Source organism: Anolis carolinensis, chromosome 1 (assembly GCF_035594765.1).
Source record: "Anolis carolinensis isolate JA03-04 chromosome 1, rAnoCar3.1.pri, whole genome shotgun sequence".
NCBI classification, from domain to species: Eukaryota; Metazoa; Chordata; class Lepidosauria; order Squamata; family Dactyloidae; genus Anolis; species Anolis carolinensis.
Genome location: NC_085841.1, coordinates 134,877,255 through 134,900,268, shown reverse-complemented (window position 1 = coordinate 134,900,268; position 23,014 = coordinate 134,877,255). Strand labels below are relative to the sequence as shown.

Below are 23,014 nucleotides of genomic sequence, written 5' to 3'. Positions count from 1 at the left end.
CAAGCCATTTTTGTAGTCAATGTTTTCAATATATCGTGATATTTTGGTGCTCAATTTGTAAATACAGTAATTACTACATAGCATTACTGTGTATTGAACTACTTTTTCTGTAAAATTTGTTGTATAACATGATGTACTGGTGCTTAATTTGTAAAATCATAACCTAATTTGATGTTTAATAGGCTTTTCCTTAATCTCTCCTTATTATCCAACATATTCGCTTATCCAACATTCTGTTGGCCCGTTTACGTTGGATAAGTGAGACTCTACTGTAATAGTGAAACCTGTTGAAATGAAGGATTTGTGGCCCAAGAATATGTTAGAGTCATGCTGAAGAACCTAGGAAAAGTCTAGAGAGGATATATTTGTCAAACAGGATAAATTTGGGTACTGGTCCCACAGAAATTAAGATTGCACTGTACATGTTATTAGGATACCACAACAACCAGCAATACTGATAGAATGCAAAAGTATCTATTTTCATTTCTGGACTGAATTCTCAAGAGTTTTCATTTCTAACAAAAACAAATCACATATTACCTCAATATTTGCTTCATATCATATTGCTCCCATCAGTCATATCATTATCAAAGTGACTGCTTTCTGGGATGGATAGGTGATCAAAACTAAAATCATAGATACTGAACTAAGACATTTAAATTATTTTTGGTTTAAAGTTTTCATTATAATGCAAAGTTGGAGGGTGTAGCTAGCCCTTCCTGCAGTCATCGTTTAGTTTCATAAATACTTTATTAAACAAAGCCTAACTTTACCATTGTGAATGCTGAATATTAAAAGATATGGATTTTCCATATTGCCTAGGGGTGCTTCCATAGAGGAATAAAGCCCACTTTGGTGTGGGTTTGAATTCTCACAAGCCCACCCAAAATTTGGGATTTCTCAGGGAGGGTGGCTACATGCCATTCTGATAATAATCAGGATGGCATGCAGCCACTCCAAAGCCCCCAAAATAACCCCTAAAAGGAAACTTACCTGACCGCCATTATGTTCCTCCCTGTGCTCTCCTGGTGCGAGGAAGTGATGTATCAAGAGATGGGGGCAAGGCGGAAAATCTCTCCTTGCCCCCTGCCTCCTGGCACATCATTTCCTTGTGCCACGAGAGCAAAAGAGGAACATAATAGCATCCAGGTAAGTTTAATTTTATTTTAGGGGTTATTTTGGGTGTTGGGGAGGGGATGAGTGATTGGAGTGGGGCTCCTGAAGCCCAGAAAAACTGAGATGGCTGTGTGGATTGGACATGGCACTATCCCTAGGTCCAATCCACACAGGGCCCATACCTGGTAATACCCTTTAGATCCAGATCTTACCAGGTGTTTAATTAATTTGGGTTTCCCTGCTTTGTTCAGAATTAATTAAGTTTTATCAGAGATGTCGTTTGGATGCCTACATTAAAACCACAACAGATCCTGCATTATAGGGCTGTCTGGATGGGCCCAAAGACTAGGGACTATACCAGAAGAACAGGAGTAAAATATTGATGGGAAAATTATAAAAGCCCTGGAAAAATTGTTAGATTGTGAAGGGGAAGAATTGGAACCAGAAATTGATAAAATATATAGTGTCAATTCTTGGTCTGCAAAACAAAAGAAATTACAAAGAGATATTCTTGTACATTTTGTGAGGAAGAGAACCAGAAATCACGTCTTGTAGACTCATTATAACTTTGGCTTGAAAATAAATGAAAAGGATGTAAGAGTTCAGAAAGAACTATCTGCTAGAATATTAATAAAAAGGAAGGAATACATCTTCCTTACTGATAAACTCAAACAGTGTAACATCTCATTCAGATGGGACAAATTGGAAGGTCTTATTTTTACATATAAAGACCAGAGGTTCCATCTAAATTCTATTTCTAAAGTCAATATTTCTGCAGAGATACAAAGATGACTGGGTGGCCAACAAGGAGGCAACAGAGATTGACCCTAAAGATAATAGATTGGAAGGAGAAGAGGACTCTGCAGAGCTAGAAACAATTAGTACGGATTTTTAAGTAATTAAATAAAAAAAACCCAATATGGATTATAAATATCTAACTTGTAATATAAATTGGGCAAATTCACCCCCAAAAAGGAAGAAAATATTCCACTATCATCATCATCATCATCATCATCATCTAATTACTTATTAATCACCCTCCATCCACGATGCTCTAGGCGATTTACACTGTCTTAAAAAACGAAAACAAGACATAATATGCCTGCAGGAGACGCACATTAGAAGGGAGGATTTTTTTGTTTCTTACAAAAATGGGAGAAGAATTTATTTCAGCAGGACTTTAAAAGACAAACAGAGTTGTGCTATATATCAAACCACAATTGAATGCAAAACTGACACTTTCTGATGATTAAGGTAGAAGATGTAGAGGTTGAAATATCTACGCAAGGATTAAAACAATTAATAGTTGGGGTTTATGCTCCAAATGACTACAAAAAATATTGTTTTAAGGAACTCTTGACAGTTATTGGACTTTCATTATGAAAATTGGTGCCTTATTGGGGAATGGAGTTGAGCGATATCTTCAAAGAAAAACAAACACTATGGGAAAACAATTAAAACAACACAAGGTAAATTATTAAAAATTTGCTTTGACATGATGGAAATGTTGGGAATGGTGGATATATGAAGACAAGTACATGGGGATATTAAATTATATATGTACTTTTCAGAAAGACATAAGATTTTCTCTAGAATTGATATGATATGGAAATCCACCACGCTTACACTTCAAGTTCTAAAGACAAAAATCCTACCTAAAACCATTTCAGATCATAACCCAGTGATCCTAATACTTAAAAGGAAAGCAGAAGCATTTAGATGGTGACCGAGTGAATCATTACTGCAAAAGGAAAATATAATTAAAAACTGTAAACAAAAAAATAAAGTTTTTTTTTAATTTTACTTAAATCAAGGTATGGATATTCAAATAGTGTGGGATGCTAGTAAAGCTGATATTAGAGGATATTTTATTCAAAGAAGATCATGACAATATAACTCAGAAATGAAAAAGAATTGACAAAACCACCTTAATATTCTTTAAAGAAACACTAAAACATGGTCACTTTGAAACAGTTTAATTTATTTAAATATTTAAATTAGCAGTTTTTAAAATTCTGTCTGATCTTATAGCCCATAGCCCATGGCAATCCCTTTATCTGATTTTCACAGTCAGAAGTGATTTTTCTTCTCAGTTTCTGGGTTTGTCATATACGTTTGGAGTTGGGGGATGAAGGTGGTTTGAGAGAAATCTGTACTACTGACTGAGGTCTTGATAGTGTCCCCCCTCCCTACAATTTTTGGAAGGCTTGAAAGGAGGTTGATCGGGTTTAGACAGCATAGAAATGGCTTGGAGATGGCCCACAGCCCGTGAACCATACTTTCCATAATTTAAACATATACCCATATTTGTTTCTTAATAACACAGGCAGAAAATGGGATAGTAGGCTGAGGAAAGGCAATTAGCAAAAAGAATTACTTGTTCCCCAGATTGATCATCTCCTTTAAATTAGATTTAAGCTGGAGATATTGGCCATATACATTTCACTGCAAGTGGCATCACTATGCTGATTTCTCTAAGCTATGGTTGAACATATAAAATGTGTTTCCACCTGGATTTCTACCATCAGGTGCAAAGCACCCATGATTGCAATTGTAGGGAATTAAGACTGCATAGATCCAAGCAGAATCACATATTATAGTTTTCATCTGCAAATAAATAATCAATATAGAGATGCCATTTTTGACAGCATATCTGCAAGCATGACCCAATTCTCATGCTTTGGTAAATGTCAAGATTCTGGTTGGAGGGCCCATAGTTCTTAGTTTAGTCTCATCCAACATGCAGAAGATCCGTTCTTGGTCTCAGCTCTTACGAGAACATCATCATCATCATCATCATCATCATCATCATCATCATCTCTCACTCACTCCAATTATCTAAATGTCCATGTATAAACCAGTTCTATAGTCCATAGCCAATGGCAATGATTTTAGGCATCCTGCACACTGTACTCACTTTAGTCTGTGGTTTCACTCATCATAAGCTTTGGCTTATGGGGCAAACAGAATGTCATAAGGAAAATACTCTTTGCATCTAGGAGGAAGGAAACCTGCCGTTGGAGACTAGTCACCAATACATGTATTTACAGCATTACAAATAAATGATAAACACAAGAGGACAATTCTGGCCTGTTGTATATTGAGGATTGTTTTTCAGGTGTAAAGGACCTCAGTATTTTGGCGTTTGATAATCATAATTATTCTGATTTGCATAAAGAATATTAGGGAGCAGGTGTGGATACTGAAAAATTACTATAATGTGCTACCAGTAGCTATGTTGACAGAGAATTTCAATGAATCGTAGGGTTTTTCTTGGAGTTGGGGCTTTCCTAAGGTCTGCTTGACAATAGGTAGGCATTCATTAAAATATTCTGATGGTGCTTCCAGAGGAGAAAAAAAAAACCTCCAAAAGTCTCAGGCTTGTTCCTGTACAAATCAATTTTATTTTGGAGATCCACATGAGATTTTCTCATCTTAAAATACTTCCTGGGATTTCCTGGCATTACTAAGGATTTTTCATTCCTTCTCCCCCAGTTGTTTTAAATGAAACCCAACCCTTTTCTAAATGAAATGTATCTTTACTTGCCAGTGCATTTGTACTATCTCAAAAGCAATAAATGTGGTGGCTGCTAGTAAATATTGCTATAGTTTCCAGGACACAGCTTCAAAGGATCAATCAAAAGGGAATGGTAGCGCTAAAACAAAATGATCCTAATGTTTAACTACTGTAATAAGGCTAACACACTTCAGCACTTTGGATGTAACTCAAAGGACTCAGGGGAAATCGGTGAAAATCAATTCCTCAAATGTTGCGTGGGACTGGATGTTACACAGTATTAGTGCTAAAGGAAGGGGAGGGATACAAGGGAGTGGGAAGGGAGGGAAACCCAATGTATTTCAAGTAAGACTGGATGCAACTGGTAAAAAAATAAGTACAATTAAAATAAAATCGTGTAACTGGAAACTCTTGAGACCCGCAGAGACTTACTCCCACCCCTCTGACTGCACTTTTTGAGATAAAAAAATCACACTTTTCCCACCAAAGAAAACCAATGTCTATGTAAATAAATAATTACCAAAGGAAGGATTTGAAGTTCTTTGATTATATTCTAAACAACCCAACAACACAGAAGACAGTTTTTTTTAATATTTGTACAATATATTAAAAACATTATTTATCTTAGATTAGACCACAAAGAGGAGCAGGCTCAAAGAAAATAGACAGTAAATAAAGTCCTTTTTAGTATTCATAAGATTGAATCTACACATGGGTTGTAACTCAGCTCCACTGCATCTTTGCCCCAGTTTGGCCATTTTACTCTCAGTTTGGAAAGTCACATGGAAGCCCACTACTTAGCTGCATTGGCACAAAGAGCTGTTTTTACTTCATCTTATCAGTTTATTTCTGGCCAAAAAATTGCATCAGTTATGAGCTTTTTGAATTCCCTTGATATATGCCCATATTTGCTTAATTTGAATGGACTTTGTTTCCCCTTTATTCTGATTGTCATGCATTTCTATAAAGAGAAGTGAAATGGACAAATCACTGACTTTCAAATATGTGCATACAAATACCAAATGTTTAAAAAATCAATAATTCTTAACAATCCTAGGTCTTATTCCTCTGTGATCCCAATTTGGGGGTCAAACCATATGTTTTAAAAGGTCGGTTTTCCCCTGCATTTTCCAACAGGGCTGGGATTGAGGTAAGGATCTTATCTACACTGCCATATAATGCGGTTTGACATTCCATTATATGGTCAGTGTAAATTCATATAATGTAGTTCAATGCAACAAATCTGCATTATATGAATCTACACTGACCATGTAATTAAGTTTCAACCTGCATTATGTGGTAGTGTATATGGAGCAAAAGTCAAGACAACAGACCTGTATTCTAAACTTTGGCTAATCTTGTAACTGCCATTATTTGATGTGACTTGATGAGAATTCATTTTATATCAAGCTAAATAAAAATTATTTGGACCTGGTGAAGTAATTGTATATATCCCTTTGTGTGAAAAACCCCCTCAGTTTTCTAACTGGGGAACAATTAATTTAATATAATGAGATTGTGTTAAGAAAAGGAGTGTTTGCTCTTTACACTTTCAATAAATTTTATTATTGAAATGGGATAAACTTATTTTTCCCTTTTATCACTGAATTGGGGCAAACATCTTTTTCTCATTATTCTTGTCCTGCAAGAAAACTCAGCATTCTTCATGTTTTAATGCTCTCCTTACAGGAATAGCTGCTAGAGAAAAATTGTATTAGGATATAAAATGTAGAGCTGCTAATTCTTAAAGTTAATTTACATAGAATTAACTTTTGTTGTTTCTCGAATGAAGCATTAAGCAATCAACCTAATCTATATTGGTTTTATATATTATTCTAGCATACCGATTGTCATTAAAGCAATTACATTTGTTGGTTTATTACATAATTCTATTTAAAAGCTATTGCTGCATTCATTCTGAGTATAGTGATTTTATTCTGAATTCCCCAAATGCTGCTGACAATTTTTTTAAAAAATCAAATTTTTTATGAGGAAGGGGGTCACCGCTTTGGGAAGGAGAGAAGTGGCATTTCTCTGCTCCCCAAAGTGGTGACCTCCTTCTTGGCGGAGCCAGGCCAGGCCGTGGCCGCGAAGGCAGGAGGTGCCTCAATGGCGCCCCCTAGAGGATCCCACCTCAGGCAACTGCCTAATTTGCCTCGTGGTTGAACTGCTCCTGATTATATGGTCAGTGCAGACTCATATAACAGAGTTTAACTCCATTTAACTGCATTATATGAGTCTGTACTGATCACATTATGAATTTTCAAACAGAATTATACAGCAGTGTAGATGGGGCCTCTGTTTTCCTAGATTGCCACAACCCCAATTATTCTGAAAAAGTACTCTAGGGGAAAAATCATAGTGGAGAAATGGCACTCAAGATATTATTTGTATGCAGTTGTTCAGCCTTCTCTTTGTTACTAATTTCTTAATTTCTGCAGTATTTCTAAAATAATTGCACACACAAAGGCAGATATAATTTATTTGGTATAATTACCTTTAAGTTACCAATTGACATTAATAGAAGGTATAATTTATATTTTCCAGACAAACAGAACAGAACAAAAATATCTTATATCATCTTATTTTCTGCCATTACTGGTTATATTCCCTTCATTAGAGATGACAGTCTTTAAAAAAAACCCCTCCCAAACTGAATGGGAAAATTGTTGTATCATTATTTTTCCAAAATCCAAATCTCTCACATGAATAATATCTCTTTACAGATAGGGGTTTTTTTTAATGCTGTAGGATTATACAGAACTACAATGTATGGTGAAAACTCCATGGGCTTACTTTTAAATGTATCTCTGATGTGCTGCCAAGCTGCCTCTATGCAAATAACAGCTGGCCTTCCAAGACAAAGCTGAGGAATTAAGTATTTTTAGAATTGAAGTGTTTTAAGGCCCAGAAATAAGTTAGAAGGATGAAAAGCAGCCTAAAAGATAATTTTATTCTGAAGAGCCTCCAATATTCACCTGCAGCGGCCACTTGGTAATGATCAGTCCTGACATGACCAACTTCTTAATTCTAAAGGAACATCATTAAATTATAAATTCTGTCACCTTGGGCACTTCAAGTGATTGTCTGGTTTGTCTTCTGTGTTTAGATACATGCCTGTGATAGCGTCAAGAAAAAACAACCAATATAACCAGTCCTTCTCCCTCCCAGTCTGGATATGTAAGTAGGAACAAAAAGTTTTTTCAGTCTTCATGACTTCAGGTAACAAATAACAATGAGAGTAAGTTTGCTCTTAAGGTGTTGGGCTAGGGCTCTGATTTGAATCTGACATCAGACACGTTAACCCATTGGGTGAACTTGGGCAAGTGACACTCTCTTATCCTTCCAAGAAAGCAATGCAATCACCCCTCTGAACAAATCCAGCCAAAAGAACTTTAGGGTTGTCATTAAGTCAGAAATTACTTGAAGGCACAAAAGAACCATAAATAATTCATTATTTCACTAGCAACAGAACACTAGTTAAATTTAGATTTTCTTCAGAATAATATCAGTTGTGATGGAGCAAAAACATGCAGAAGGAAATGTATTCCGAAGATCATACGAATTAAGTGTGTGTGGAAATTGTGAGCCTTACTTTTGGTGGTCTCCAAGAGCTCTTTGTCCAATAGATTTCAACAAGGATTCTGGATGAACTGCTACCTTTGGTGATGTTTTGGGGCTAGTGTCGGAATCTCCGCTTTCCTCATCTCCCATGGCTTTAATGTAACTTCCGCTTCTCATCCTTCGACAGGGAATCTCCTCATCTTTTCCACCAGCAGGATACCCGCCCCATTCATCTTGAGGCACCTAGGCCAGTCCATTACAAGAAACACAAAAAGCAATAATCTAATATCAATATAAGAATGAACATCATTATGATTAATGAATAAGCATGCAGCAAGGCTTCAACAGGACAGTTTAGTCAGTCTGTTAGGATATAAAGTCATGGACTATGAATGCAGAAGGCTATTTCCCAAGCAGTTAACAAAAAATGTATTCAACAAGCATTGTACAGACACAAAACTAATTTATAACTAGAAAAAATAAAAAGGAGCTTACTATAGTATCAGTATACTCAAGTTTGGTGTTTTAATTGTACATTAAATTCTGTTGTTTTTTTAATTTTGTGCTGCATTCAAGACACACTAAATAAGGAATCTGTTTTGTCTGATTGCAGAAAATTCATAGGCAAAGAATAGCATAAGTCATAGTATGAATAGCTACTTTAGTCAACACTTTTATTGTGTATCATCTGCTCTACAAATATTTATCTCTAATACACAGACAACTTCATATGGCCGTCTTTAAAATGACCATACAATTTCACACCACCTTCTGTGTTCTGGAACTGTTTCTCTTTCCAACTCAAGTGTTACTACCAGTATCGCAAGGAAAGCACATACATGCCAAATAGAATTAGTGAGGAATCCGTCAGCATGTATTTTCCATAAACATTTCATTTAACATAGTTACATTATACAATATCTTAACTATAAAATATTCCATAATACAGACACGATTTAAATTAGATGTCTTGATGAATCTGCAGCTACAATTGACAAATTTTGATACAGAAGCAAGGATTGATAAAGGACTGGGAAAAAGCTTTAATGTATTTGTATTATCTACAGCCTTAGGAAATAAATCTGGAAGTGGGCAAGGCAAGGCCTGAATTCTGCATAGACACTGCAACCACTTTTTGTATGTTCTCAGCGTTTTCTCGATTTTTTAAAGAAATGACAACAGTGTGTCTTGTTGCTTTAGCTGTACATATCATATCAATGAGAAGCCACCATCATTGTGTTAATCATGCCACTGGATGGGACCCTCATACTGTGAAGACTGTGTGTTGATTGGCTGCATACTGATCATAAATCAAATTCATGCACAGACGTCTTCCAAGAAAAATAAAACCAAACCAACAAAAGTCCCATTGTGATCTGTGAGTGGGACCATTTCCTGCCCAGGGAGTTCTGGGGAGGAAGATGGGCTACTGAGCAGCAGTTAAGATAGGAGATAGTTTCTCATGAGTCAACATAGAGTTTCTCATGAGGTGTACGAAGGTCAAGTTGCTTATTAGCTAACAAGCCTTTATCAGCTTTGGAAGGGAAATGGCACGGTTTTCTGTCTATATTAGAGACACGTGCAGATCATTTCCTCAGTCCAGACAATCTTGATTTTATAGTGTTAAACTCTTGCCAAGTCAAATCTTCCAAAGGATTTCTAGTTCCAGGTTTCCATGTGTGTCATATTTCTTGTTTCAGGTTTTTAAGGACTGTTCCTGTATTGCCTATTTTGGATCTATCCTGCTTTTGTATTCCTGGTTTTTTGATGCCTATCATGTATTCTGAACTCTGAGGATTATTCCTCTTTTTTGGACACTGATTTTTATACTATTTTGCTGAATAGTGTTCTCTATATATTCTTCAATAAACTGATTTGCTATTTTACATGGGACTGGATTGTGTGTTAAGTGCAAAGGTGAATCCCAGCCTTGGAGTGCAACATTGAGCATATATATATATATATATATATATATATATATATAGAGAGAGAGAGAGAGAGAGAGAGAGAGAGAGAGAGAGTTAATTAAGTATGAGTGATGCGATTTGATTTGTTAATAAAGAAATTAAGCTCTCTAAATGCTAAAGAATCAACTAGGAGTTGTGGGATTTTATTTGTCAATAATGAGTGGAAAAACACTTATTCTTTCTTAAGAATAAAATGTAGATCTGAAAAACAGACGGAAAGTAATTGTATGTGCTTTATTTATTTAAAAAGTAGGCTAAGCTCCATTTTCATCTTAGATTGCATCCCTCGGGCACTTGAGCAACTGGAAAAATGGCTTCCAGTGCCATGGGAGTTGGCTCACCCTGTTCTAGATTCAATCCAGATTTGGAATACTGTATATGGAATGACTATGGAATGGCTTGGACTACGACTATGGATTTCAATATGGAATGTAATGTTTTAAAATGTTTAATATGTTTTAATTTTAATCTAATTCCATTTTAATTTTTTGGAATTGTATGTGCTTTAAGGCATTGAATAATTGCCATATATAAGTTGCCTTGAGTCCCCTTTGGGTTAGAGAAAGGCAGGGTATAAATAAATTAAGTAAATAAGTAAGTAAATAAATAATAAATCCACATACCACAGTTGTAAGCTTCAGCTTTTTAAAAAGGAACTGGACAGGGTTGCATCTAAGTGCCTTTTGGCACCAGATAAAGGCTGCATTTTCTATTTTAAGGTAATATAAGCAGATGATTAAATGATTCAAGATATTTCAGTTACAATTTGGTGCCCTCTGTCACTAAAATGGTGTAGTAAAAAGTTGTATAAAATGTCAAAATCAAGATTTTTATTTAGGAATCTTTTTGAATATTTTCAAACTGAGGAGAATGAAATACATCAATATAGAATCCATGGATATAGAGGGCTGACTGTACTATAATTGCAATGCAGATGAACAGAAGGAATATATTTTGTGACATATACTACTTCTGTTAGTTTGACAAAAAAAAGAGGGAAGATATTTAAATTAAAACGTGCGTGCACATGTACACACACAAACTCCAATCTTCAGTCAACTGTTGATATTATAGTTTGATATAATTGGTAAAATCATCCTTCACTGCCTGATTGATAATTAAAATGGAGTAATAAGGAGCTGCCATGAGGATCATAGGGATATTTTTAATGATTGCAGGAATGTCTACATTTTATGGACATGAACAAAAGGGATCTTGACACTAAAGTTGAAACTGAACATGTCACTGGATTATATTTCCACCATAACAATAGTATAATCTGAATCATTTAGGCATCTGAAATATATCTTAAAAAGCTAATCTCTCTGATGTGACAGTTTTCTGGTAACCACATTGAACATTAGAAGGCTATCACACCTCATAAGGAAGCATCTCATTTTCTTTCTACATTATTCATTCAGAACAGTATGGAAAAATATTCATACATGTACTGAAAATTGTCGAAGTGACTTTATGGCTTGTGCAACTAAATTACTGGGGCCTGAAATTCCCATTTGCAGAGTTTGCATCTGGTAATTGGGAATAATTATCCTAATTACTGACTTGCAACAAGTGATGATATCTTTAATGTCTAAAAAGCCTTTTTCCTGTTCCTGATTTTAATTTCTTGTGTCTGCATTTATCACAAATGCAGGAATCCATATATTCAAGGAGACTGAGTAATGACAGAATTAATGCCTACTCCAAATAAGAGCAGATTTGATGTCACAACATTGCCAAGAATGCTATTGCTAATACCAAGAGGAATAAACCAAGTGGCATGCACAGTAGTCTAACCATTCACCAATTGATCTGACATGCAAGTCCAGTCTAGTTATGCAATCAGATTTTTGTCAGAAGTTGGAATAATTTGGTCATGGATGCTTTTTTGACTACAACTCACATTAGTCCTTAGCATTGCCTGTGTTGCCTATGGCTGCTGGGACTTGCACTCTCACAAAAGCTGAAAGGTCGCATGATTTCCATTCCTGATGTACATCTTAGGATTGACTGCCAATTGCATTCTACGGTCAAAAGGCAGTGATTACTGTTGGAACATAGCCTGCATACCAGATGCAAAATCCACGTACATTGTACTCAAAATATTGCCTTGAGTATAAAATATCTTTTGTGAAGATGTAAGGAAAACAACTGGAAGAGATTAAAAACACCATTATCTACCAGACTCACACCTGCCACATAGAGATCATGATAGTTCTATTCAGGTATATGATCTAAAATGCTAAAAATGCACAGAGCTCTTTATACTGGCTGCACTACCTACATTTTCTTATATGTGTTATGCCCTGCTGCTTGGTCTCAGATCTTGCTATGTGAATTAGCAAAGTCTAAAGAGATATTTTCAGCCATGCTTGAAAAAGAGTGGAACATTTAATGAGATGAACTATGCCTTATTAGGATCCCTAATCTGTCTAAGTGACTCTAGTTCTGCTCTAGTGCAGAGCAGAAACGATCTGGATCGGCCCTGGATGTCATAAAGATATTCATACACTCTGCCCCCAATCTGCAGCAGTAGCAAAGTTCAGATGGTCTATTGGGTCAAAAATGTTTTAGTCCCATTGTCATCCTTGCCTGTCCTGTTATTGCCTTCATCGTGATAGCCAACCAGAGAGCTGTGGAGATCCCTCCTCCTCCTTGGTAATCAGGAAGAAAATGACCAAGGATAAGGAAATATCAGCGAAGGTTATCACTAGAAGCTCCCTGAAGCTCTCCAGCCAGCTATTTTGGCAATAGAAATGACAGAGCCCTGTGCCCCTGAGTACAATGAAGAGGGGATGGTGGCACTGGCCAATGTAGACAGCAGACTAGATTGTTTGGAATCAGTCTGCTATTCACACTTAACCCGAGAAGTGGGGCTGCTCAGGAATTTCGGTGAAACTCTGACACCTTCCAACTTTGCTTAATGCAGGGTAAAAACAACTCATCCTAGGCCCCTTATACACTGTCCTATATTTATGCCAGTTTACATGGGAGTGGAGACTCATATAATCCAGTTCAAAGCAGATAATCTGGGATCAGATGCTGGGATATAGAGCAATGTAGATCCAGCCTCAGTTTACTTTGTATTAAGAACCAGAGGTCTCTGGACATCATCTAGACACCCAGGTGTGGCTTCTGGTCCACTTTGGGATGAAGAGCTGGTATAGACAAGCCCCAAGTGTCCTACTTGTTTTGTTTCAGTATGAATACAAAAAAGTCTAAAAAGTCTTGCCAGGCAATTGCACAAGGTAGGGCACTCAAGGCACATAGAGAGAGAACAGTCCTGTTGGACTACAGTGGGCAGATGTGTAGTGAGCCTAGGACGACATTATGTCCATCAGGTCTTGGTATGGGAAACAGCCTTGTCAAAAACATGGATGTTAGTTTTTTTTGCAAAATGGAAGTAACTGGAAGAAAAAACCTTTAAAAGAGGAAAGTTTCAGTAAAACAAAGCCATGTGTCTTGCTTTAAGGGAGAATTGGACATTTTGAAAGGAATGTTTTTTCTATGCTTGGAACACAGGAAATTCTATTTTTAGCAGTGGCGGTAGTGAATGTGGGGGCTAAAATAATAACTTGAGGATAAGCTTTGTACCATGTGTTTCCCATTTCTACCATACTGCACACTAAGCACAATTCTGGGATGTGGTAAGGCTTATGGAAACAAGGAATGTAAATTTCCTGAAACGTACTACTGCTAACAGTATTATTATTCATGTAATCTTGCCCATGTGGGGACATAAGAGAAGCCTCCCATAGGATGGTAAAACATCCGGGCGTCCCCTGGGCAATGTCCTTGCAGACAACCAATTCTCTCACACCAGAAGCAGTTTCTCAAGTCGCTTCTGACACACACACACACACACACACACACAATCTTGCCCGGAAAATATATTCACCATATTTTTTTTCATTCTGCTGCTTGAGTATTTACATTCAAAGAATACTTATATGAGAAAGGGCTTAAGTCATTCAAGTGTGGGTGGTGGGATTTTAGAAGAACAGGCCCATTTTAAAAACCAAGGTGTGCTTCTTTTTATTTTGTTTTAGCATGAATGTATTTCATTTTTGTGGCAAGAAAAAATATTTTAAAAACAAATATATTACTGTTGTGTGTTCCTTCCCAGGTTATCAGTGGGAATAAAAGTCGTAGGAGGCAGAGCTTTACTACTTTCATTTTGAGTTTATGTGTACCTTTCTTGACATTATTATTTGGTTCCTCCAAGAGTGCTCATAGTTATTTAAATGAGTCAAACTATATTTATATTGCCACCCATTATTTACCATCAAAAGCAAGCTGTTCTCTTTGCATTTTGTATTCCTCATGTGCTACTACTACTCCAGCTAGCAATACGGGTTTATAATTTTCACTCATTGCATTTTGATCCAGTTCGCTCTCGTTTAATTCCTGTTTTGTTTTTATACTATTTTTATTATGTTATTGTTACTATTTTACTGTTCTATCATGTTACTGTGTATACTGCGTTTTTACTTTGTTGCATTTTTACCTGCTGATGATGCATGTCATGTATGTATTTTATTTTGTGTGATTGTAATTGCCTGGGCCTGGCCCCATGTTAGCTGCCCCGAGTTCCTTTGGGGAGATGGAGGTGAGATACAAAAATAAAGTTGTTGTTGTTGTTGTTGTTGGTTTAGTGCAGAGCTTGGAAGTATTAACTTTGCAAATTACAGACGTCGTGTCTGAAACTGTGTTGGTCAGTGTAGACCAGCAGTTCTCATAGTATGTTCTCATACTGAGGGGCTTTGTGGTTCCCCCCTCCTTCTCTAAGCTTTCACTCCTCTTTTCTGCTCCTCCCTCGCCTCTCCCCCCCCCCCCCGTCAAAAGCGTTTTTTCCTCACTTTCCTTTCCCTGCATGGCAGAAGAGGGTTAGACTGGATGGCCCCTGTGGTTGCTCCTATTACTGATATGTATACATTATATATATATAATATAATGTATAAACATTTCTTGGGGCTCCACATGAAACTTTTGCTTTAAAAAGGGCACCGCGGTCAGTCCTTATAGACATCCTGCTTCTTTGGGCCCCAAAAAGCCTGGAGGAGCAGGCTGGCACCCACCCCCTTCCCCAAGCCCCAACCCCCCACCCTGCATAAACGTACTGAAAAAAATGAAGCCTCACCATGCACCATCCTGACTGGAAAAAATGATGCATGGGGAAACGTAGGGGAGAGGGATTTTCCTCCTCACTCCTTCTGTCTCTTCAGGTGTCATTTCCTCTACTCAAGATGACATGAGGAGAGGTTTCATGACTGCCAGTAAGTTCAGTAACTTTTCAGTAAGTTTTAGGGGGGAAATTTAGGGTTTCAGGGTGGCTTCATGCTATTCTGATCCCCACAGGGAAAGCCCAGGGTTTGTGTTGGGGCTGGGGGCTAGAATGTGAGTGGGAGCTGGTTATTTTAACCCATTTCTGCTCAAGTTTTAGGTATGTCTGGAAGCGTCCCTGGGAACACACAGTTAGTATGGTTGTCACTACCAAATAATGGCTTTTTGATAAACCCCCAGGGGTCCTTAAACTTTTTAGGCAGAGGGCCGGTTCACGGGTCCTCAGACTATTGGGGAGGAAAAACTATAAGTCTGGAAAAAAGTGAATGAATTCCTATGCACGTTCCACATATCTTATTTGTTGTGCAAAAACCCATGAAAGAACAATACAATATTTAAAATGAAGAACATTTTAACCAACATAAACTTACCAGTATTTCAATGGGAAGTGTGGGCCTGTTTTTGGCTCATGAGATAGTCAAGTTAATTAAAATAGTTGTGCATCTTCAAGTTATTTCAGACTTAGAGTAACCCCAACTCTTAAGCTTACCCTAAGTCTAAAGCCCGGTAAATGACCTTGAAGGGCAATGTCCAGCTTGTGGTCCTTAGTTTGGAGATCCTTGCCCTAAACTCTGGATGGGAAAAAGTGACCTCCCAAAGATTCTCCCAAACCGGTCCCTAAAACCCGTCTCAGTACAAACATTCAAAGACATCAGATAGATGATAGATAGATAGATAGATAGATAGATAGATAGATAGATAGATATAGATAGGCAGGGAAACAGGCAGATTATACACAGACACACATACCCCCAAGTGGTAACTTCCCCACCTTCCCCATGATCCTCCATGCTGGAAGGACAATTTGGAAGACCTGGATTTAAAAAAGCATCAGAGTTGTCACTCTTAAGTTTCTGGATCCTTTCCCTTCTGTTTGTAGAGGAGGAGAGGAGACTGGGTTTAATGCTTCTTAAATCTCTTCTACTCTAGAGGAGAAGCAGGCACATGTGCTTTCTCTCCCAGCACCAGCACCAGCACCACACCATACACAGCTTTCCAAGGCATTTAAAGAAGGCCCAGGGAAAGAAGAGTGATGACCTGGAGCTCAGTGGAACTACCCTCCCTGGACTACCTTAAACATCCCCTCTCTTGCCTGCAAGTCTGCAATCTCCTTTCTGCTTGGGGTTTTGCTTCCTTAAAGCTGTTTCTACTTTCTGCTCTAGAGGAGAAGTAGGCTTCTCCTTTTGTTTGCTGGGATTACTATGATGGTAGAACGAAAAGTAATGCCTTCACCTTCATTACTTCAGTTTGGATGGGAATATTTTAATAAATCAAACGCAGAAATAATCCTTAGAATGTGCTCTTTAACTACCACTATTCACTTTTCCACATAATCACCAGACAATTAGATAAATTTCTGCCAACAATGAACAAGTTTTCTGAAGCCGTCACAGACGAAGTCGACACTCTGTTTCCACAACCAGCGTCTTACAGTACCCATCGTGCACAGATCTTCCGCTAGCCAAGCAAAGCAATAATGTGACCCATACATTCTTGTGAAATGCCGATTATATTTGAAATTTCTCTCTGAGTGATACGACGATCATCCTGAATCAATCTGTCAACCATTTGCTTGTGAAACTCGGTAGTTGCTGTCACAGGACATCCAATTCTTTGTTTGTCACACAAGTCAGATGTTCCCACCTCAACATCTTTAAATTTATTTGCCCAACGACGCACAGTACTCACATCAACACAATCACCATAAACAGCTTGCATTCTCTGATGAATCTCCTTTGGGGTGACACCTTCTGCTGTAAAGAATTCAAAGACTGCACATTGCTTAAGTCTCAATGACTGACCGTCTGCCCAGGGTTCCATACTTTGCACTTTAACAACACAACTGTTCAATGCTAAGGCTTCCCATCAAATGGAACTATAGAGGAGAGTCTACTGAACAAGCCATTACCTGCCGCATACCAGTACTGCCATCTGTTGAGGAGTTACGAAGGTGGAGGCATTACTTTTCATTCAACCTTTGTATTATTAATAATAATTATTATCTATTAGAAGTATTTTCTGAAGGGGAGGAAGGGAAGGAGAAGGAGAAAAAGAAGCTAAAAGAATGACTCTCCAAGTCCCTAAACACACCCACGCACCCACCCACCGTCCCTCAAGTCCCCAATTCCCAACCAGTCCTGCTAAATAAAAAGAACCAGGAAAATAAAGGAAAATCAAAAAAATTCAATGATGATGATGAATAGGGGAGGAGGAACCAAGATCAGCTCCCGCTTGCTTTTCCCTTGGGATATCTATCCTCTAGACTGTTCCACTATTTTATGTCCCTGCTCCCCGTGGTTTTATTCATATGTCTCTCTCACCAAGTTTTAATTTAGTGTTCATGTGGCCTGCCCTGGTTTTTATTGCTTTTTCTGAATTTTGGATTGTAATGTATGTTATTATTTATTGTATTGTTAAATTGTGTTATGATATGTTGTTTTATATTTTGTCATATTGTATGGTTTAGACATGTGTGTGTATATACACAGGCACACAGATATATATGCTGGTTTATAAAGATGAGCATTGGCTGTTGGGTGGCTGATTACCCAACTTTTTATTTTCTAGATTGATATTTTCCCATTATCTCCTTAGACATATTATAAGAATAGTGGTCAACACCTTGGATATATTTTACAGAGGAGGTTTAACAATTTAGCAGTCACTTTCTAAATGTAAAGTTGGCATGGTTCCATTAGGAGTATTGAATATAGTGAATTAACTGCATTCCATTTTACTAATGAAATGACTTTGGTTTTTCTTTATAAATCTACTTTAACTTGAAATGTATGATCTTAATTCAATGAATCATTCTCAGCCAGGATCTGCTACCAAATATTTCACAAGAGTAATCTGATCAGCAAAGCTGTGCCTATGCCTACTACCTTGGGATTTTGGGACCTCATTCACTGAGCAACCTTATATACCATCGTATTTTTTTAGTCAATGCTTACACATTTTCCCTCTAGCTTGGGAAAACGTTATTGCCAAATATTGACCCAATGGCTCAGGCAGAGCGGTTAATGTATGTAGTTTGAACACAGTGATAGATGATGGCACTCAAGTGATGAATCTTGAAACACGAGGAGCACTAACAGCCCATACCCATGTCCGGCCATTCTTTAAGATGAGACTCCATATGGAGTGGGAAATCAACAGGTCTAATTTTTTAAAAATACACTAAATGCAATTAGCAGCTCAAAATAGCTTCTTTAAAGCAGGTATAGCAAAGGGTATTGCTACTCACTATTTCCCAAGCAAAACTTTTTAATAGAAGAAAATACTGAAGCAATCCTCAGGGATGATTTGAAATCTCTGCCCTCTCCTCAGTTAAATTCCCCCCCCCCCTGCTAAAACAGGACAGTTACCCAAAGCTTGTGACAGATTAATTAATCATTAAAGGAGTTGCATAATTAATTTAATGCAGTGAGGCTGAAACATATACTTAACATAGACAAAAATGTTCCAGCAGACCTACAAATTTAACCAATGACCAGAAAGAAAATTGAGTTGCCCCAGGGCCCTTTCACACTACACAATTAACTGTTATGGCAACTTCCTGTGTAATCCTGGGATTAACATTTTAGGGAACGGTATTAGGAGCTTCAGCCAGAGAATTCAACAACCTACAAAAACCCACCTCTTCCCTAGTGGATGCAGTTCTGGAACTGCCCTGAAAAGTAGGCCTCTTCTAGCGGAAGGTGCCCACCCCCGAATCAGTTGGAAGCCATGGCCAACATTTTGTTTTTGCCCTTTCTGATTGAATACCTTCTTCAAACACAACACATTCCTTTGAAGTAATAAATAATGGAGGATCTATTCCACAAAGCATTCATCTTCTACTTAGACAGAATACAGTGCTCTACAGTATTCACTCCTTTGGTCAGCAGTGGGGGGCTCCCCTTTGGTTGATCTATGCTGGTGCTGGGTAAGAGTTGTAGATGGTTCAAAAGATTAAGAAAAGTAGTAGCTGAAGATGTCAGAAGTTAACCTCAAAGAAATCTGACAGCAAATCTTTCTTTGAACTTCTGTGAAGTTGATTTATTGTAATCCTAATTTATATGACCAACTTGGTTACCCTTTATAATTTTAGTAAATGTCTGTTATGGAACCGCTTATTAATAAGTACAGTTCCCTCTTTTCCTCTTATGTTTTATTTCCAGGTATAGATGAATAGTCCAAAACTAAGAGTTGTTCAAAAAATTGGTAATGAGTGCACAGAGAAAGCCCTCCAGCAAATTTTTAGAACAGTTAGTATTCATAACATTATTAACTACATTGAGCTGTTACCTGAAGGTAATGGCATGGCCTCAGGGAAGGTTTGATTTCCTGATGAACTAGAGGCTTATCTAGGTTAAGGGATGACTTGCGATAAGCTTCTTTAGCCTGGCTTACTGTAAGCGTAGACCAAGAGCTCCTTTTCATATATTTGCCATCAGGGGCCATGGCAAGCCCTTCACAAGCTGAACATTTCACATCATTGTTACTCTTTGAAGTCTTTAATGAGAGGTCCCCAAAGTGTCCCTGAAGAGCTTCAGGGTAGCAATGAGAAATATGATCCACGTGATGCCTGTTGACAACACTTGGTGTTCGGTAGGTGCTATCGCTGTCCAAATTATCATCCGAGCTCCACCAACTGCTCATTCCGGTTTTATGCTTCGTCTCAGGTTTCCGCTCTTTGCTTTTACTTCTTTTGCCATGTTTAGAATGATGTCCATGATGATGGTCATCCCCTCGGCCATCTCCCTTTGTCCCGTTGACATTGCTCTTGGAAGAGCCTTCCAAAGAATGAGATTTTGTGAAAAGTTTTTGGACTGAATGAACAAGGTGACGTATTCTTCCTGGGCTTTCACTGCGTTGCTCAGCAGCTGTTGAAGTCCTCTGGTACTGTAAAGTATGAAAACCATCTCTGTGGAGAGGAAGCTGTTTCTCAAACTGATCCAACAGGTTTGCAGGAATCCGGTTGACCTTAGGGTTAGCATGAGACATGGTGCAATCGTCCCGAGTATCGTAATGAGAGGTGTAGTGCATTCTGGGGAAGGTGCTACTGGACATATGATCGCCCATAACCATGGGCATCATCATGCATTCTGAATGGATGGAGCTTCGCGGCGAGCAGCGATGGTGGTCCATCGGGCAGCTCTCCGTTGGACTGAGAAGATATGATTGCCTTGACTCCTGGCCATGATGAATATGATCGTGGGTGTGTTCACAATCTTCAGGGGATGCTAAACCACAAGTATGAGCAGAACATAGCTGTGATTGATTGCGACTGCCAGATAATCCTTTCATGTTCCTTGAAACAGGAGAGTAGCCTTCTTCATCGAAGTGCTGCTGAGTAGGAGACCATGAGTACAGCTGATCTGTTAACAAAAAAAGAGAACAGTCATATCACTCAGATTAAGACAAATACAACAGCGTCAAAAACACAATTCTGAAAAAAGGAGTATATACACTTCATTGGCTACATGTCATGACAACTATATATATTTATCACCCAGTCTCAGGGTAGTACCCTGCTCTATACCAGCTGTTGTTGAAGACAAGTGGTGTATGTGGCATTTCACTCATATCCTCTTTGTAAAATTCCCATAAGCACTGAACAGTAGACCAGGAAAATGAACTTTGGTCTAACCCAGCATGGTTCATTGAGTGCTCATTTTTCATATAAGTGCAGTAAACTGATTTCTCTTTTTAGCAAACTCAGACTCTTTATAAGCTTGGGTTTTGTTCTGTATTACATAACAAGCTAGCTAGATTGTTATAGAATAGATAATATAAGTAAAACAGTACACTTTATACAGAAATTAGACTTGCACTATTTAGACAACCTATGCCACCTACACTGTATTTCTTATTTAGAAATGAAGAAAAAATGAACACACCTTTTCCTCATTTAAAAGAAAAAAGTTGAAACCTGATGTCCCACTTAACATCTCCCAAGACATTTCTCTAGAATCAGCTAGTCATCTTCCTGTTGTTATATGATTTTTACTACTCTTCATTTTTACTTCTTAACTACATTATTCTTATATTTCATTGCAAGACACAAAAGCATTTCAATATTTTTATTTTTTAAATAAAAACAAGAACGGTTTGCGGCCTTTTAAGAAGTTCACCACAGAGTTTCCCTTTATCATACTAAATAATTTGTCAATGTCTGTCATTTCAAAAGTCTTTATAATCCAGTTTTCTCTTGAATATAGATCTGGGTTTTGTTCTTTAACAACACACATTTTTTATTCATTCCAATTTTCATTCCAAGTTATTCCAATTTTTAACTAACCGATTGAGAATTTTCTACTTATGATATGCTTTGTTTGCTATCTGCTGTAGTATTTTCACTTCCTAACTTCTAGGGACTACTTGGGTGGACTCAATATCATACAGACGATGGCATTAACCACAGTTGTGGCACTCTTGAAACAATTATTTTGATTTGCTTAATTGTAAACATGATATTGCAGGGTCCAGCCTAATTAATATTAAGTTATTTGTTCTGCAAAAACAAAATCACTTTGGCATTGTGTGGGACCCTCTACTATTTCTTCTTCATTTTAAATTCTTTTTTTCTTCATTCATGAAATAAATTTAAAACTAAATCTCAAACCGCATCTTTCTTTCTCTTGACCTTCCTTTTCCTTTTAAATTTCCCCTGTCTGGCAGTGAACTCCCTCTTCCTCCTTCCCCATGTCATGGTATTTCTCTGCCCCAATCCATCCATGGTGAGTCAGAATAAGGGAACATTTATTCCCTGGCTGCATCTACACCACACAATGCAGTTTACACCACTTTCCCCACACTGGCTGTATGACAACACTCTCCACCTTTTTTAGCTTCACAGTGCCTCCACCAACATGATTTCCCCCTTCTCCCCCACACTGTGTTAAAAATTAGGATTATCGTGAGAGTGTAAGAAAAGAGTATTTATTTATTTATTTACATCACTTTTACCCCGCCCTTCTCATCTGTAGGGACTCAGGGCAGCTTACAACAGTCGGCAACTTACATTGCCCAGAACACATTCAATAAAACAATAACAAAATCAATAAACATTACAACAATACCACATCAATTAAAAACTCTATTAAACTCTATTAAAACATGAATTATAAAATTTTAAAATGCATATGTAGTTAGATTTGTCCACTGACATCTTTCGCGTATGGCTTGATTCAAGCCATATCACCTCAGATATTTACTACTCTACTTTTACTCCTCAGTACTTTCCTGAAACATATATAGTTGTTCAGAATCCTTCAATTACATTTCCCCAACTAATTACTTAAAAGGCAGGATTTTAAACAGCCAGTGAAAATTGAAATAGTAAAATTACAGGCAGTTTTCTGACATGATTCCAGTGCTTAAATTTGGTTCATACATTTATTTATGTAATGTTGCTCAGTAACCTGTGAAAGCCAAAATTTGGATATTTCTTGTATCATAAATTCAAATTAAAAATACTCGAAGGTACAACGGACATTCATTCTCAACTCTTTTGCTCATC

General features: G+C 37.5%; 1 protein-coding gene across 17 annotated transcripts in view; it reads right to left on the bottom strand.

Annotated features, from left to right (window-relative positions):
• The window catches only part of dlgap2 (DLG associated protein 2), a 619,373-nt gene that overhangs the window by 93,459 nt on the left and 502,900 nt on the right, over positions 1-23,014 (bottom strand). For all 17 annotated transcript variants that reach the window (XM_062969083.1, XM_062969084.1, XM_062969085.1 and 14 more), the window contains 2 exons: positions 19,798-20,870; positions 8,229-8,440 (listed from right to left, as the gene is read on the bottom strand). In XM_062969083.1, the coding sequence (XP_062825153.1) occupies positions 8,229-8,440; positions 19,798-20,870 (1,285 nt within the window). The remainder of the gene's footprint in view (positions 1-8,228; positions 8,441-19,797; positions 20,871-23,014) is intronic.